The sequence below is a fragment of the Drosophila melanogaster genome, chromosome 3L (genome assembly GCF_000001215.4).
Source record: "Drosophila melanogaster chromosome 3L".
In the NCBI taxonomy this organism is placed as follows: Eukaryota; Metazoa; Arthropoda; class Insecta; order Diptera; family Drosophilidae; genus Drosophila; species Drosophila melanogaster.
The window spans coordinates 14430912-14448197 of NT_037436.4; the positions used below are offsets into that span (position 1 = coordinate 14430912).

General features: G+C 37.5%; 1 protein-coding gene across 5 annotated transcripts in view; it reads right to left on the reverse strand.

Annotated features, from left to right (window-relative positions):
* bbg (big bang) overlaps positions 1-17286 on the reverse strand; it is a 123449-nt gene that overhangs the window by 18084 nt on the left and 88079 nt on the right. The window contains exon 2 of one of the 5 annotated variants that reach the window (NM_140447.4): positions 7515-7557. The exons of the other annotated variants lie outside the window; for them this stretch is intronic. Coding sequence (NP_648704.2) covers positions 7515-7539 — 25 coding nt within the window. The 5' untranslated portion in view covers positions 7540-7557. The remainder of the gene's footprint in view (positions 1-7514; positions 7558-17286) is intronic. 5 annotated transcript variants of the gene reach the window in all.

Genomic DNA, 17286 nt, shown 5'->3' on the forward strand with positions numbered 1-17286 from the left:
ATTAGTGCGGCAATAATTGTACTCTAAAAAAAGGGTGCTTAAAGTTTGTGGTATTTTTAGTAAATTGGGTACTATCAAGTCTATGTTATTGCAATGCGATGTACTTAAGAGAAAAATAATAATTTCCTGCAGATGATGGTTATATTTGTTTTCACAGAATTTAAGACAATGCTTTGAATTTGGAGGCAACACTGGTTTTCATATTTTTCCAAGTAACTTTTGCCATTGTCATGCTTTTTTAGTTTTGAATTTACCCAATCGACTAATATAAAGAGCTAATAAGTTTTTCATACATTTTTCGAGTGGTTCCCCTATTGGAGTTGACCTTTATTAAACCGACAGCCAGTTGACCAAGTTCACATGGCTGTGATTCTGGCCTGACTATCATGTATTAGAAAGTAAACACAACTGGATTTGGAATGGGATTTTGGATGAAAAAGAGGGCGTGGCGATTGCTAGGACACACCTTAAAAACATCTGTAGATTAAAGTTGCTGTGGGCCCTCAATATTGGGCTGGGTAGTATTTCGGCAAAAGGGGACCTTTTTGGCCAACAAGTGGCATTTGTTTTGCTCACTTTTGATTGTATTTTTGTTTTTAATTAATTTGACTTGTCGGCGTGGTTTTTTATGCTTCCTCTTGGCTAGTTGTTTATTTTCTTTAATTAGTCTGATCGTGTTTTTTAGATTTGATTTGATGCATTTGACATTTTGCCAGCGCAGAGATTGGGTTCGAATTCAAACGGAATTGGCGCAGTTCGCAAATTTACGAATATCGTGTAAAAAAATCACTATGTTAAATCACTAAACATTTTAAACAATTTTCAAAGCAGAAAAAAAAAAACTCTTTTTTTTGTATCACAATTATGTTATATCAAATATTAATCAATCAAAGGAAAAAAACAAATACTTTATTAATAAAATTCCACCACTATTAACCGCACAAATTGAACCAATATGATTCCTTAAATTATTAATAAAGAAATAAAAATTGCGCTGGACATATTTTGCGTATGGACGAATTTGTGCATAATTTAAAAAGCCAAACGTGCATAAATACATGCATAATTGTAATAAAACAATAGCGAACAATGGAACACTGTTTTGTGTTTGGTATCTGAGGCCGATTAAACAATTGCCAACCGATTTCAAATTAATTATTAAGTTCTGATATATCTTGGGTTGGGTTTGCCAACGAATGATTCGCATCGTTACTGAGAATTTCTTTTTGTCTACCTCTCTTTTCAATTATCTAAATTAAAAAATTCCTTCGCCATGTTTCGCTCACTTCATTTATTTTATATTATTGTGCAGTTTTTTATAGTTGTTTGCCAATTTGTAACACTCCAGACACACATTTCATGGCAGCTGATTGCTTTTGCCGTTTCACTTTGGCAAGGTCGATGCAAAGATACAGATACTTCGCGCACTCACCAGATACATATACAGATACTCATGCTCTGGGAACTTTGCTGACAAATGAGCTTGTAAGTCGCAAGTTGTACCGATAGCTCAGGCATTTTATCAATGGATCGTTATCGTTCATAGGTTCAGTTGGCCGTTTTGTGACCTTGAGGGGAGATCTGTCATCAGCTATTGTGTTGAAGTTTAATTGACATTCAGTCAGGGTTAATGTCAAAATTGAAATCTATAGATGGGTGTGATTGCCTTTTTTTATGATTCGTTGAGATTTATGGCAATTATCGAAGTAAAGGGAGTTTAAGAAGTAAAGCTTGCGGCGAAGTATTGCGTTTAATTGGACAATATTGCAAATGATAGAGAATACTGTTTACAGGAAATTTATGATCAAAAAAATTAAGTCATCGATAATTGAAAAATAAAATATGTCAAGGGGTTTTCTTATGTCTCATTTTACCTTGGTAAACTTAAATTTCCCAAATGAAAAAGCAATACATATATACTATTTCCTCATCACATTGAGTTTCCCCCATCCATCTATCCAAAAATGCAAATGCGAAAAGATAAATTTTATATTTACTTGTCACTCAACGGGGATCGTGATTAAAGGTGCGAAAAGGTGACGTTTCCCCCACTGATACTCGAAGTAATAAAATCCGAAATTTGCATTTAAATCAAAACCGAAGTGAAGCCACACACAGCGCCAAACCAAGAGGGTCTCAACCTTTGGGCATCGACAATTTGGAGGCTCATAAATTATAGTTTTGCCTAATTTCTAAGCGCCAACACTGCACTCACTCACTTACACATACAATCGCATAAATCAAATTTACCATAAAAACTACATAATTCACTAAAATGTCAAGTTTCGAGTGCCGCGTATCCTGCTTAGGTGGTAAAAACGGTAAGGAAATAAAAAAATTGGTAGCCCTCTTGGAGGTTTCTTCACGTCACTCAATTGAAAAGAAGCTGACAGGAAAAAAATAGTCTAGATAACAAAACAAATTTCTTAAATGCTATTAAAAAGTATATTATTTATTATTATTACTTGGGTGACTTAAACAAGTTTAAATCATGAAAATAATGCCTTACAAAGACAATTCAGTATAAGGACGCCGCATTAGCTTTTGCTTTAGTAAATATTATTTTTTTTTCAAGTGCATGAGCAGTTGGAGGTGGTTGAAGGTATTGCAGAAACATTTTCTCTGAAACTTTGGCGGGTCACGATTTATCATCATTTGACAAAAAGGGAACAGAGCGAGAGAGCCTTAGATAGAGCGGTAAACGATATTTTTGTCTTGCCAGTTTTCCCTGTTTTCCAGTATTTTTCCATTTTCCTATTGTTAGCTGCTACTCGCGGCGGTCTTTCAAACGTAGTGCAAAGGGAATTCAAAGCCAGGGAAACTTCTCTTGTAGCTGCTGACACTTAACGTGTCATTCGAACATTTTATTAGACTTGACAATGAACTTTTGAACTAAAAGGGGCGCGGGTCAAACTCAAACATTTACATGGCGGGTGGCTGGCTAAGCCAAAAAACACGGCTAATGGAAAAAACGCAACAAGACACAAAGTCAAGTCTCAACTTTCACATTAACAATTTGACTGAAGAACAGAAGCTGCCGACATTGTGGGAAAACCGAAGGAGCGAAGTTTGTTGGAATGAAATATCCGTGCAATAACTATATTCACTATTTAAAACATCGTTTGGGAAACTTCATTAGGTTCTAATTATGAAAATATATTGAGGTGTTTTAGCAACTTAGCTTACTCAGTTATGCGCTCACTCGCATATAATTAAAACCACTTTGCAACCTAAATAACCATTATTTAAATCCACTTCATAGACCCCCCTTTACGATTCCATCCTCTCACCCACATAGCTCACATACCCCAGTAGCTCTGCAATCCAATCAGTAGCCAATAGATACACCCACCGAGGGGCAATAACAAAACAAACACAAAATAAAGATCACCCACACTCCCAGACTCGAGTGCGCTCAGTGAGAACCCGAAACAAGGCCCGTTTAGGCCATTTATCAGGCAAACGTTTACATTTCTATTTCAACGGTTTTTAAATGTTAGCCACAAAGTGGTTAACACACAAAAAAAAAAAATGTTTCACAGCCTCACTAGATTGGAATGTATTTATATTAACTGTACTATTTTAGCTAGCTACACACTGGGAAACTTAATAACCTAGGTAAAAAATCCTTTATCTCACCTTACATATCAAATCCAACTCAAAAATACAATTTTAAAACAATAATATACTAGTTCAAGTTTGTTTTTGTCACTGTTTTTGGATTCGTCCTACAATTTATTGAGGGCAGCAAACATTTCTCAATGTTCGATGTTCGCTGGGTTTCTTGGCCTTTTCCTCGACTCTCCACTCGGATCGAAATAAATCTTATCAAATTAAGTCGAGACAACAAGCGGAGAACTGTAAAATCGTAGGCGTGAGTTAGTCGCACCAAATCGAACTAGGTAGTGAGAGAGAGAGGGAAGGTGAGTGGGCGTTTATCTGAGGGCTTGTCGAGGTTTGTTTGGGTTGTTTTCCTGTTAACTGGGCTTGGGTCTCATTTTGGGATTGGGCAATTGAGTTGACCAACTTAAGTGTGTTCCCCTGGCAAAAAGAAAAAAAAAAAAAAACAACCGAAATAAATGAAAACACAACAAAATTGGTCAAATTAATTAAGCCATTTCAACAATTTTGCTTTGCACATGAAATTGCCAGCAAATTAAATTGTTTAAATTTAATTTTGTTGCAAGCCGAAAACTCTGTTTTCAGGAAGAAGGTTGCCAAATACCTTACGCTATTTATCTAACAATTCGATTCACGTTTTGTCGTTATGGAAAATAAGTACGTATATATACGTTTTCGATCAGGAAGCAAAGTAAAGGGCTCCAGACATCGTCGCATCTCCAATTACAGTGGGCCACATACCGAGTGGCTTAAAAAATGCGATGAAAAAATGTGGAGAAATAATAACCGGCAAGAAAACGAGGCAGACAGTGGAAAAAAATGAAATGAAAAGAAAAGAAAAAGTTTTGCCTTGCGGCTGGCAAAAATATTTGACAACAACAACCGAGGCGCCTGATCGATCAAATTTCGTCTGCGGGGCAATCAATGGAAGATCATACGGAACGAAAAGTTTAAGTTAATGGGTTAAGAGTTATTTTGGTCAAATTTGTGACACACTTCGTTGACACGAATTTTTTGTGCCTCTACGGATTTCACTGACTTTTTGTCGCTTTTGTTTTGTCGCAGAAGAATTTATTTGTATTGCGGTCATTTCAACCAGAAGAAAATCTTGCGACTAGTCTATGAGATATTAGTAAACGGAGCTTGCCTAAAACAAATAATCATTTAACATTTCACGAAATTATTAGTTGGTTTTGCATTTTTTTGTGAAATTTCGCATAAAGCTTAAAATCGGAATAGCTTAAGTTTGGATTGTTAATATTACTAATATTAATATTTTGGTACTCAGTCCAAAATATATTATGATAAATTCATTGATCCGGCTACCAAATTATTAGTTTATGCAACAAACCAATAATATTGGCCGAATAAGTGCTTCTGTTGTGTGCCTGCCGACCAGACAACAATTATTATTAAACAATTTTGAGTATCTCCAAGCTCCATAACCACCTAATCTGCATTCACAGATAAACATATCTTGCACCAGTTGTGTGCAACAAAGCCATCGATAACTTTCTCGACTCAAAGCCAGACAAAACAATTGCAGCCAATTAATTTGTCATAACCGAAAAATCGCCCCCAAATCGTTTCTTTCTTCACAATTACGTTGTTATAGCTACCAAAGAGAAAAAGATATCGGGCGAGTGATAACTATGCAAACCACCATTGTCGGTCCCTCCCCCTTTTTTTTATTTCGAGAAAAGTAAGCACCCACAACGCTCAGATGTCCAACAATTATAAATAACAACAGAAATTATAATGCACAGAGTCTTCAAATCGAATCGAAATGAAAACGCAAACGAAGGAAATGCAACAATTGCAGGGGCCTCCGATTTCGAATTCAACTTTGAATTTGGACTCGGATTTGAATCGCGGCTTCGAAGAGCAAATTGCATAATTATTGCTACAAATGAAGCTGAGAAAGTGGTACCGTTTGAATCGTGATAAAGCGATAATTTTCCCCCTCACCGCCCAACGCAAAGAGCCAATGAAAATGCATTTCACTTTTCAGGTTAACAAACAAAACAATGCCGACTGTGTTATTATGAAATCTCGACAGTCACAATAAAAAAAAAGGGAAAACAACCGAAATCGCCCACGCGAAAATAGCTATAAATTCAAAGATGCAAAAAGATGCAATTTTTTGTTGCCAATATTCAAGTCCGAGTTCAAAGTTTGCGATTCATTTTAAATCATTTTATTTTCACTGTCGACTTGTCTTCTTCGTTTCTTCATCATTGCTTTTTATTGCATTTTCATGCAGCGGAAAGTAGGAAACAAATGAGGAAAGTGATACCAACACGAGCTTTGTGGCTACTCATCCTTATAAATGGTCTTCTCAGTTTCGGTTTCATCTCAAATATGGCTAATCATTGTGGGAGTTTCTGGAGAAAAGGGGAGGCAATCAAAGTTTTAGCTGTCGGAAACTTGTTTGCACTTTTGACAAGCTTTGGGGCAATGAAAGGTAACATGCACATCACCTTAGGGCTAATTAAAACGTATGCCACGCCCCCCAAAAATCCCGGCAAGTAAGCTCCAGCCCCCTTTGACGTGGATAATGTTAGCTTAACAACTTACTCAGCATTATGCAATTTTTTGGTGGTCAAAAGCAGACCAATTACAGTGTGTGCTAATAGTTTTAGAAGCAACCACTTTTTTTTGGGGAATTTTATTCTTTATATCGTTGCTTGTTGGCGTGGTCATTGCATTATAAGGGCATTTTTTCGATATTTAATATTTTTTCCGTTTTAAATAACAAAAGACTGTAAGTTCGTTAAGCATTACTATGACTGCAATTGTGCGCAGCCTTGCGGGGATTGGCAACTGGAAAAGCTCAAAAGAAAAACGGCTTAATGTGCAGCTTAAGTAGTGGCAATTTGTCCTGCTGATGCGCAGGTAATTATTTTTTTCCGTGTGGAGGCATTCTCACTGTAGCTGCATACTTATGAAGCGAGAATCGCCATGGCAATTGTGTATTTTCTGCTGTTTACCTTCTTTTCGGCTACTGTTTTAAATGCCCCCAAGTAAAATCGGCGAAAAAAGCGTGTTAATCCCGCCCAGCGGTTATTGAGGCAACCCAGTTAAAGCTCTCCCACTCTCGTTTTTTCGCCGCCCGTGGCTGGGATTAAGTTTCATTATTTTCAGCTTAATTATTTTACAAGCAAAAATTAAAAAGCGTTAAAACAAGCTTATAAATTTGCTGTTTTTTTATGTGTGGTATGCTGATAGCTCCAGTTTTTGTTCTTTATTCACTCCATGCTGCAAAAAAGCTAGGAAAACAGTTTGAAATCACCCATAGAATTTGAGTTCATATATTCGGCAAAAAAAATATTTCCTCAGAGGGATCTACAAACTGAAAAGGGGGAAGTTCTTGAATATTAAATCATATGCATTATCTGCATTCGAATATTTCGAAGTTTTCAGTTTGCGATCACATTGAAATTTACCCTTTACTAAATCCTTTTGTTCAGTGTAAGGGTCTGACCGAGAGATGATGGTGCGGAGATCGCGGGACTGGGAATCAGAGAAGCCTATAAATAGACGACGGTTGCTATTCACGAGTGTGTGTGTACATGCAGGTTCCTTGGAAAAATGCTGTCCAGGACAAGTTGCTAAAATCCCTGAATAGTGTGTGGGTGGGAGAGGAGAAGAATCTAGCAGAGGATCGACGTTTTCGAGCGGGGAATTCGATCCCATGCATCATAGACAGATGCTGTTAAATTGATAGCGTGCCTTCTTTTTTTGCTGTTGCGTGTCTAGGATTTTTTTTTTTTTTAACAGCGAAGTGATGAAAAAACTTAGGTGGCTGAATGTTTAAGGTGTGGTTTTCTAAGAGATTGTAACCTGGCTTGGGGACTCCATCGAAAATTTGTGTATACATTTTGTTAACTCACCCCTGTAGCGATTAATTCTGAGCATTTTGAAATGTTAAATTACCTGAAAAGAAATAAAAGAAAAGTAACAATTAATAAATTGATCAATGCTTTACATATAAAATTAAAATCTATATATGCCTTGCTATCGAATTTAATTTGCAGACTTGTCCTAGGTCTAGGTCGAAGAATCTGTAGGCGCCCACTGAAACCAAGAGGCAGAGATCTGGAGAGGAAGGGGCCAGAGATCGGGGACTGTGGTTCTATAGCGATAAGAGGAAATTCCCTTTATTGAGTTCCCTTTTCCACAGGCATTTTCCATTGTGTTTGCTGATTACCCAGGCGATTATGCTTGAAATTCAATGGGTGCGGCAATGATTGCAATTGCAAAAATTCCAATAAATTTATTTTTAATTTCTCTTATCCTACAAAAGTTTCTCGGGCCCACACGTTGCATAACGCCAGCCATGAAACCCCATCGAAATCAATCAAAATGAAGCTGTACCTCAAAAAACTCATAGCGGCGCGACTCGTCTTCGGATCAGCTCATCAATTTGATCACCACTGCTTTAATTATTGACAATTTATCAATCTAACGGCGAGTGTTATACAATTGAAAACCCTTCAGTCACTTTCTTTTTTCCCCTCTTTATCTTCTTCTCACCCTTTTCCATTGCCAAAAATTTGTCTGCCGCTTTGTTTTCGTGAATTGAGTGCAATTTATTTTAATATTTTTTAAATAAATAAATAATGCGGGCCGCGGTTGTTCGGCAGTGAAAATGAATTGGAAATTTATTTTAACATTTGCTTATAATTAATTACTTAACATTAGCAACGGCGCTGGACGAGATTGGTGGCAATTCGTATTCGGTTTTTGTTCGTGATCTTTTTAATTTTTTAGCTTTGCGGTGATTATTTTGGCTTTGCGGAATTCATTTCATTTAAAATACGACAAACCTTTAAGCTGTACCTCTGTGGGGGGAAAATTGTGGCGAAAATGTGAGAATAAATGCGAAATTCGGAGAAAGGAATGTGGAACTACTTTTTATATGAAGCTGTCACGCCATAACATTATAATAGATGTAGAGTAGGCAAAATGTGGCCTTTTCTGCCGAAAATTTAAAATATAATATCGCTGTATCGGAAATTGTATTTTAATTAAGGAGAATATGGTTTGTTTGTTTCCTCCGACAATTCATATACATGTTTTATAATATGGTATCTTAAAATCGTTTTTGCCATCGTATGTTTAGTAATGTTTATAGTTTCTGACCAATTACATCATCCTCTATTATCTACATGTTCTTAATCTTTAATCAATTTCAAAAACGTCTTTCTTATCCTAGGATGAACTTCTAATTATCGATACTTAAGCCGAGCTTCAATTTCCCACAGACACTCATCATCGCCTTGCTGGCTTCGCTCACTTCTACAATATCGATGGCTGAATATTATCGCTATTTATAAGACACTCTCCCAGGTGATCCCCCTTTGTCTTTGTGTATCCCACAAATGGCGGCTTTTTGCTGATCCCCTATCAAGGCTAATTCAGTTCAAAATGCCGCTCAGCAATATTTGGTCATAATATTTAATGATATCGAATCCCCTGCCGCGTTACGAGAGTTCCTGCCCCCCCACCCCCCTTTTGGTCTTCTCCACCGAAGATACTCCTCTTGCTTGGCGATTCGCTGTGCATGTGAAAATTATATGCATTATTAGATATTATTTCAGGCGATCGAGAAAGCAAAGACTAAAAACCTGCCACATGCAACGAGATTTCTTTGGCTTCTTCTCCTTGTTGCATATATCTAACTAACGGTAAGTTGCAACAAAAGCCAGAGGAAGACAAAACAAACATGTGTAAGCCGCTGCTAAGCAGCCTGACGATCTGTTCGAAACTCCCCATAGTCCCCCGATTTTACAGCCCCCCCCCCCCTTCACCAACCGCCGATCGCCTTTAAAGTTGCCCAGCAAGATCTTGAACCTGTCGTCATGACTTGGCCAAAGTCAAGCTAGAAGATACAACAAAAACAGTACGGGCACCGCAACAAACACGTGATTTAGTTCCTGTCGCTGCTGCGGGAAACTTGTTGTCCCCACAAGCACACACACTTGCAAAAAATATATAGAAACACACTCAGCAGGAGTTACTCCTCCCGAGCCCACAGCCCGTCCTAGCCGATCCATCCATTGCTATACTGGATTGTGTTTTATGCATATATGCAATAGGCACTTTTTAGCATTGGTCAAAGTTGCACTGAGGGATATTATGGAACTTTTGAAAATATCAGTACTTTTAATTTTAAAAATGATATCAAATAATTAAATCAGACTTTATCATATTAAGGTTATAGAAATTAGTAAGAAAATAATTGAATTCTTAAATTCAGTGCACAGTGACTAAAGTGAAGTAACTAAAATGAACGGTTTTCCGTTTTTAACTTATACTCTCATTAGATTTTTTCGTGTGCATTTGGATTTGCCTTTATATCTTTTGGCCATGGCTTAGCGTGCCTTATCTTTGGCTTAAATAAATTTAACGCTCGTGTATTTCTTTTCAACGCTTCACCCATGGCACACCACCCCCTCCAAACCTCCCCGAACCCCTTAAAATCTCCACCATTTGCCTGGAAAACGGCGACGACACACTGCCCAACTCCAAATGTCCTCAGTTGCCACACATTGCGGCCATATTGCAAATGCAACTCCCCCTTTTGGAAACCCAGTTTGGGATTTGTTTGCATCTTGTTTCGGGCTTGCTTCTTCTCAATTTATGGCCACATTAATATAATTTACAGCTAATAAAATATGCAACGAAGTCCGCTCACCCACAACTTTGAAAAAGAGTATTATAAGCATGAGTGCTTGGAAAGTTTATTAAACTTTGCCTCACTTTTACCAATTGATGCTTTATTGATTTTGGTTCGACTTCCGTTTTGTTTGAGTTTGTTTATTTCGTTGGCTTTCATACGCCTCAATATTTTTATTATTTATCAAGTATTTGACTTGGCACTTGAGAAATTTCAAAGATTTTATTGGAGATCTCGTTTTTCTGTGAAAACGTGAAACGTGTAGAAAAAGTTGCCAAGAAAGTTTATTAAAATAAAAGGATTTGAACATTAAATGGAATGGATAAAAATGGTTTGGAACCAGATTAAGTGCAACCTTTATATTTGTGAACGCAAATCAATTTCAACATTTTACCATCATCTTTTCGCCATTACCGTTATTTGTCCATGAACTTTCCGCTGCAACCCTATGGAACCTTGCCGAGTACATTTTTCAGCCCATCCATTACAAATCTTTTAACATCAGCATCCCACAAAAATGAACTTAACAAAAAACTCGAAAAACTCAACTTGAGCAGCGAACAAACAAAAAACGTTCATCATTGAATGATCCACACCTCACCCTACACATTTTTTTTTTGTTAGGCAACTTTCTATAATTTTTTTTTGTGGAGCTTCTTCTACTCCTTTCGGATGCTTGAATAAAAATTGCGCAATATTATTTAACAGCAACTGCGCTGCTGCAGCAACAATGCAATTGATTTTCCCTTTAAAAAGAGAAGCTTTAGCAAGCAATTACAGCGGTACTTGAAGAATCAGAAAAAGATGCGCCATTGCGAGGGAGGGAGATGGCGAAAATAAAAAAATCCCCCAAGCAAAAGCAAACAAAATGCCTAACAAAGGTCACAACATTGACATTGAAGAAGAAAGATGGAGAAGGGAGTTGTGTGGAAGGGGGCAGAATGTGTGGAGAATTGCCAGCCTGGAAGAATTCAACAAGAGAAGATTGCGGAAGAGAGACAGCTTTACTTTTGGTTAACTGCTGTTTAATATGCAATTACGGGCTAAAGAAATTTTCTTGTTTGACAATCGTTATCCCCACCTATTTTTTCCCTCTTAAAAAAAATGTTTTACCGTTGCTTTGGCCATTAAAAAGAGAGATGGGAGATGTTAGGAGATGTAATGCTTAAATAGGGGGAGGTTGTAACGTTTAAAATTAAATTATACGATGACAAACGAAAAGAATTTTCTTCGATGTGTCAAAAGTTCAGAGGAACGCCTTTGAGGTAGCTTTCCTTTTTTCGCCCCACAAATCAATCAATTTCTGTCAGAATTCTTCTTTACGTCACACATAATTATGCTGTAATTGATATTTTTCTTGGGCTCAGCACCTTCCGCCCTCTTGCGCTTAACCTTTGGTTCCATCTCCCTCTGGTTTCCTTTCTTCAAATTCTTTCTCTTTCTGGGCAGGCGTCGCAGGTTTTCAAAAGAAATCAAAATTTGTAACGCCTTTTGATGGGTGCGTTTTTGGTGTTGCCGCCGGAGAGTGGTTTGGGGGGTATGTGAGGGTAAAGGATGGGGCTTGTGGTTTTGGGGGCACTTAGTTTGCATAGAGAACACTTCTCTTCTTTCCACATAAATACCGTTAAGTGATTGTTCGAGGGAGTTTGGAAGTCAATCTTGGAAATGCTTTTCGTCAGCTCATGTCAAATATTAGATGGAAGAATCGATTCTTGGGATGGAGGGCTGAAAAATGAAAACCGTTATGACATTCGAGAGGGGAAAATGAGAAACACTATTCGATTCAATCGTAATATTCTGTGGAAAGCTTTTTAGCTTAAGCTTTTCCTAGAACTGAGAAAAACTTTATAGATGCATTAGGAAAGCAAATAAGTTTCTTTAACATAAAAAAGTAATACTAGTAAAAAAAATGGCGAACAATATTATATATAAATTTATAATATATACAATATAATTATAAATTATATTCATGAAATATATAAACACCAAGAACTTAGAAATTAAGTACCATATTTAACTGAATTTCCAGCCCATTTCCCATTCCGTGAATTTCGCCTTATCATTTCCATCCGGCTCAGTCGACTGGAAAACATTCTAAATGATCTTACACAACGTAACCCCCAAGCTATAATAAGATTACCAACCAAGTTTGTCACATCCCACAAAAAACATAAATCATTTCCTGCTCACAATTCTACCAGCTACCAAATGAAGGGGTTGGGTTAACCAACATTTTGGGAACTTTACACAAAGTTCGATGCAGTTTATTTTCCCTTTTTCTGGGTATCCGCCTAAACACTCTTTCCGTCATTCACACGACCTTTCAACTTATGACTTTCCCAGTTGGCTGCTGCGGCGACCATTCCCAAAACCGAAGGTCGTGACTGACTCCCACAAAATGAGCAACGGAAAACAGGGGGAAAAGCTCATTTTAATGATCTATCATTCCCAAATGATGTCCATTTCGGAGGTGTTAAAGATGCCCCAAAGACAGCTATTCGGGAGATTCTTGGGGGGAAACTTTCACTTTTGGATAAACGATATTTCGTGGCAGGGTGTTGCGCCTGTGATTAAACTGCACTTTTGAATTATATGAGATATTGCTATGGTTGTAAATCGATGTATGTATATACATATTGTATATATAGATTTTGGTGTATGGATCGTGTTAAAATATTTGTATAATTTAGCTGTATGTGGGCATTAATAAGTACAACAATATACATATGTACTCTAAAATGAATCGGACTTCATTAGTTATCTGACCGACTTTGCTTATGAGGAAACAATATTCATGTCATATTTATCTATCCAATTTATTTTTGATTTATTTTTCAAGTAGCGCAATCCGAGTCAATATCAAAGCTCTCGAACGCACTTCTCAACTATAAATAGTTTTGACATTTTGCCACCAGAAATACGATACAACAAATGACAAAAATAAAACGAAAAATAACTTTTCAAATAACTTCAAGGCTGATCAAGCGACTTGAGACAAGAGATACAAGCAAGCCAAGTAAAATTTTGAAAATATTTATCTGTAAGAAAAATTAACTTAAACTTTGGAGCTGTCATGTGTGGCGGGGTGTCATTAACCCTCGGCTGCCGGGGCTGCCCAAATGTCACCCTGACAGTTGCAAATTGTCAACTGTTCCTTTCCAGCTAATTACAAAGCTAACATTTTGACATTTGTCTTTGACAGTTCGTGTGGATCGCGGGGGACTGGACTCAGGAACTGGTGGGAATTGAGGATTGAATAAATACTAGATATAGGCTGGGTCCCTTTTATGGGATAACTGTTGAGAGATCTGGTTATCGAGTGCTTCTCGCTGCCTGTTTGTTTTCCTTGCTACTGGTTCCAGTTTCGACCGCTTTTCCAGCCCAACTCCCCTCAAGTGTTGACAGTTTTTCTTGTTTTGTAATTTTCCATAATGAATGCATTATGCATTATTTTTTTCTTTTTTCTGTTGCTTTTGTTTGTCATGCTGTTAGAACCGAATCGAGTTGGGTTCGAATTATTGTTTTATTTGCTTGGTCATGTTTAAGGCGTAGCCTGGGTAACAAATTGCGTCTAATGATGGATAACAAACCGAACTGACCACTGACATGGAATGGCAGACTATACATATGACTCTCTTTAAGAAGTTACAAACCACAGAAATCGATGCAACAGAACTCCCCTGCACTTGAAGTGTTGGAAACAATTTCAAAGATACTTTCTTTGACCTTTGCTGTTCTTCTGGTCATTGACTCGATAAGAGGAGCTTTACGTGAAAATGTCAACAAATTGATTAGGACAAATTGTGACACGCTGGATCCATTGTCTTCTTGTTTCAAAATATATTCTTGTCTTTTTTATGTCGTTTCCATTTTATAGGGAGAAAATTGGTAGTGTAATTCCTATATGTACCCTGTCTTTGTTTGGGCCTTTTAATGCCTTTGTATACCTTTATTTAAAATTATGATACAACAGTACCTTCCAAATATATCTGCAAACTCCTTTTATTCCTTTAAACACATAGTTCTGTTAATGCCTCTTACAAATCTCTGTTTATGCTGAGCCCCATACTCCGACACTAATCAACAACAATTAAAATCAATTAAAACGAATGCAAACAACCAAGCATGCAGTCAATCTCTGTTGTTCTCTCTTTCGTCTTCCGTGTCCATATAGTGTCCTCTTCTATTTCGATTCCCCTATGGAGCTGTCAAATCAGCGGCGCGCCTCGTTTGACATTTCTATTATGTCAGTCAGTAAGTCAACTGTGCAAAGTGCAACTCTGTGCGCCGATGGAAGCGATGTTTTCGCAATTAAAAATTCTAAACAGGCCTCCCCCTTATTTTTTCCAATCCACTTTATCTGTTTACGTATAAATCCCCTGCCTCAAAACAAGTGAATGACCAGCCGAAGAAGCGTCAGACCACATAGGGAATCGAGGCGTCACCGTGGCAAATTCAGGCGTAGTTTTATCTTTGAGATACAGTAGCCGTAGCTGCAAATGGAATATGGGCGAAAAGATACTGCATACCCGCTACACACTCCTTTCCTTCTTTAGCCACACACTGAGGCTTTAATGTGCGGTAATTATGAAACGTAAACTTGAAAACCGAGGGGCACAAGTGTTGAAGAGAAAAGCATGAAATAATCACTAGTCTTCAAATTAACTACGGTTTGAAACTCGACTGAAGGTCGTCGGCTTTGAGACGTAGCCTAGATGCAAACCTTACACCAGACATGTGGACTTCGAGTCCTAAGTTTATAATAAAGTGAAATTTTTATCATACACCTATCTGTATTTAAGATTTTCTAAAAACTTTGTTTTGTGAAATATATCTTTTTCAACATGTTAACTTGTTATTCCGTGACATTCCTTTACTTGGTATTTTTTGTTTAATATTTCTCCTTCTTTTGGCTGCCACACATAAATAATTCCGAACGTCAGTTCTTTGTGAGCAGCAAATAGTGAGAAAGAGTCTGAGGGAAACAGAAAATTCTGGTGTGACTTTTCTGACAGCTGCCCACAAGTGGGTGAGCAGGGGTAAAGGGGGTTGGGCTTGGGTGCACTGTGTGCTTTTTGCATAAATGCATAAAAATGGTTTGCCATTGTTTGCCATGCAGTTTTCTTTCCTCTTTTTATTTTGGGTCTGAGTTCGGGTTCCGTTGGAGCTGTCAAAATATTGAGCTGTCTCGCTTTTTCGCGGGATATTTCTATAGAATTGCAACGGTCAGTACTTATTTTATGCGGTCGATTTCTGGTATGGAAGTGTTTTATGGCGCAGACAGGATATATCTTTGGAATTGAAAAATGAAAACAGGCCAGACATGTGAAATGGGACCGTTTGCAAGTGAAAAAATTGTGGCACAAGAATAATATATAGCAGTTCGGTATATTATATGATGAGAAATTATTTACAAGATGTTGTAGGGGCCCATTGAATCCTTTTGGGTGTTTCTGCTTCGTAAAATAAAATTTAATATATAGACTAGTACATAAATTAAAAATTCTGCTTACATAAGACATTTAGTTTTTTTTTTCAGGCGACTAAATAGGAACTGTTCAAATGTACTAAGGCAAAATAACACCCTGAATCCAATGCCAAGCAGCATTCAATCATCCCATCATCCTTTGACACAATCTTCAGCACAATCTCGAATCGAACATGGACTCAATTGTGCACACGAATTCCAAACATCCATCTATCTGTTTATCCAGCTATCGCTATTTGTACTTCTCACAACGTATCTCAAATCACAACACACACGAGAAGAATGGTGCAAGCTGAACGGGGAGGGGGGTTGGGAAAACTCTTGGAAAACCGAGGGAAACGGTTGGATAACCGCATCAGCAATCGGTAAATGCAATCTCGGGCACTGAAAACAAAGTGCGAGCGGGAGGGCAAAGGGCAAGTGAAACGGAACATCAAGTGACGAGCAAACAACTCAACTTCATGCAAATATTTACTCCAACAGTTTGACCAAAGTCAAACCAGGAAGAAAAAGAAATATTGTCAGTGGAAAATTTGATCAGCTCGCGCTATTTTACCTTTATCTTACTTTTTTTTTCAGTTTACTTAGTACCTTTGACCGTTCAAACGAAGCCGACTTTTATTTTTTGCCCCAACTTTTTCAAGTTCCCCATAGTAAGACCTAATTTCCCGACAATTGCAGCTACCCACCCACTGCCGAAAAAAGTTTTTATGATTTAAAGGCCCTGGTGGTAATCTTTATGCCGAATCTGTATCTGTATCTATGCCTTCATATCCGTTTTTATAACCCATTTCCCTCTCGGCCACTTCAATGACATTTTAATTGCTTTATTGCCGCGTCTTTCTCTTTTTCTCCCTTTCTTCGCTGTGTCGTGTGCCATTGCCTTACACTTACATTTATGTCCGCTGCGTTACGTCACTTGCGTAATTGCAGTTATTTCTTGTGGTGTCTTTCCCTTTAAAAACGAGGTCAACGTTGTTTTGGACCTTTATTTCTCCGGGTCGGGGAATTTTTCCATAGTCGTTGTTAATTTCAAATTATCGGTCAACTTTTGTATGCCGCCTGTCCGACATAAATCAGATAACAACACAAATACCAACGCCCACGCGAAAAGTTAACAAAATAAATGGATCGGAATTAAATGAAACACATAAACTCAGGCGAAAATATTCATAAATTCCCATGGCAAAGTGTGGTTTTTATGTTAATGGAACTTCCATTTCATTGCGGCGTAAAATCCATATATCTAGATCCAATCTAATCGATCGAGAGATAATATTCGGATTTACATTTGATTAATAAAAAACGCAGGCAATGATTAATCAACTGTTGTTTAGGGCGTATATTTAGTTTATGCCGTAAAATTTGCATTTGATTTTGGAGATAAGATTTATATTGATCATTAGGTAAATGCGAAATAACATCTGCTGATATTTACGAAAAACATAAAATATTAAGGCACTTGCTTACAAATGGAAAATCTTAAATGTCATGA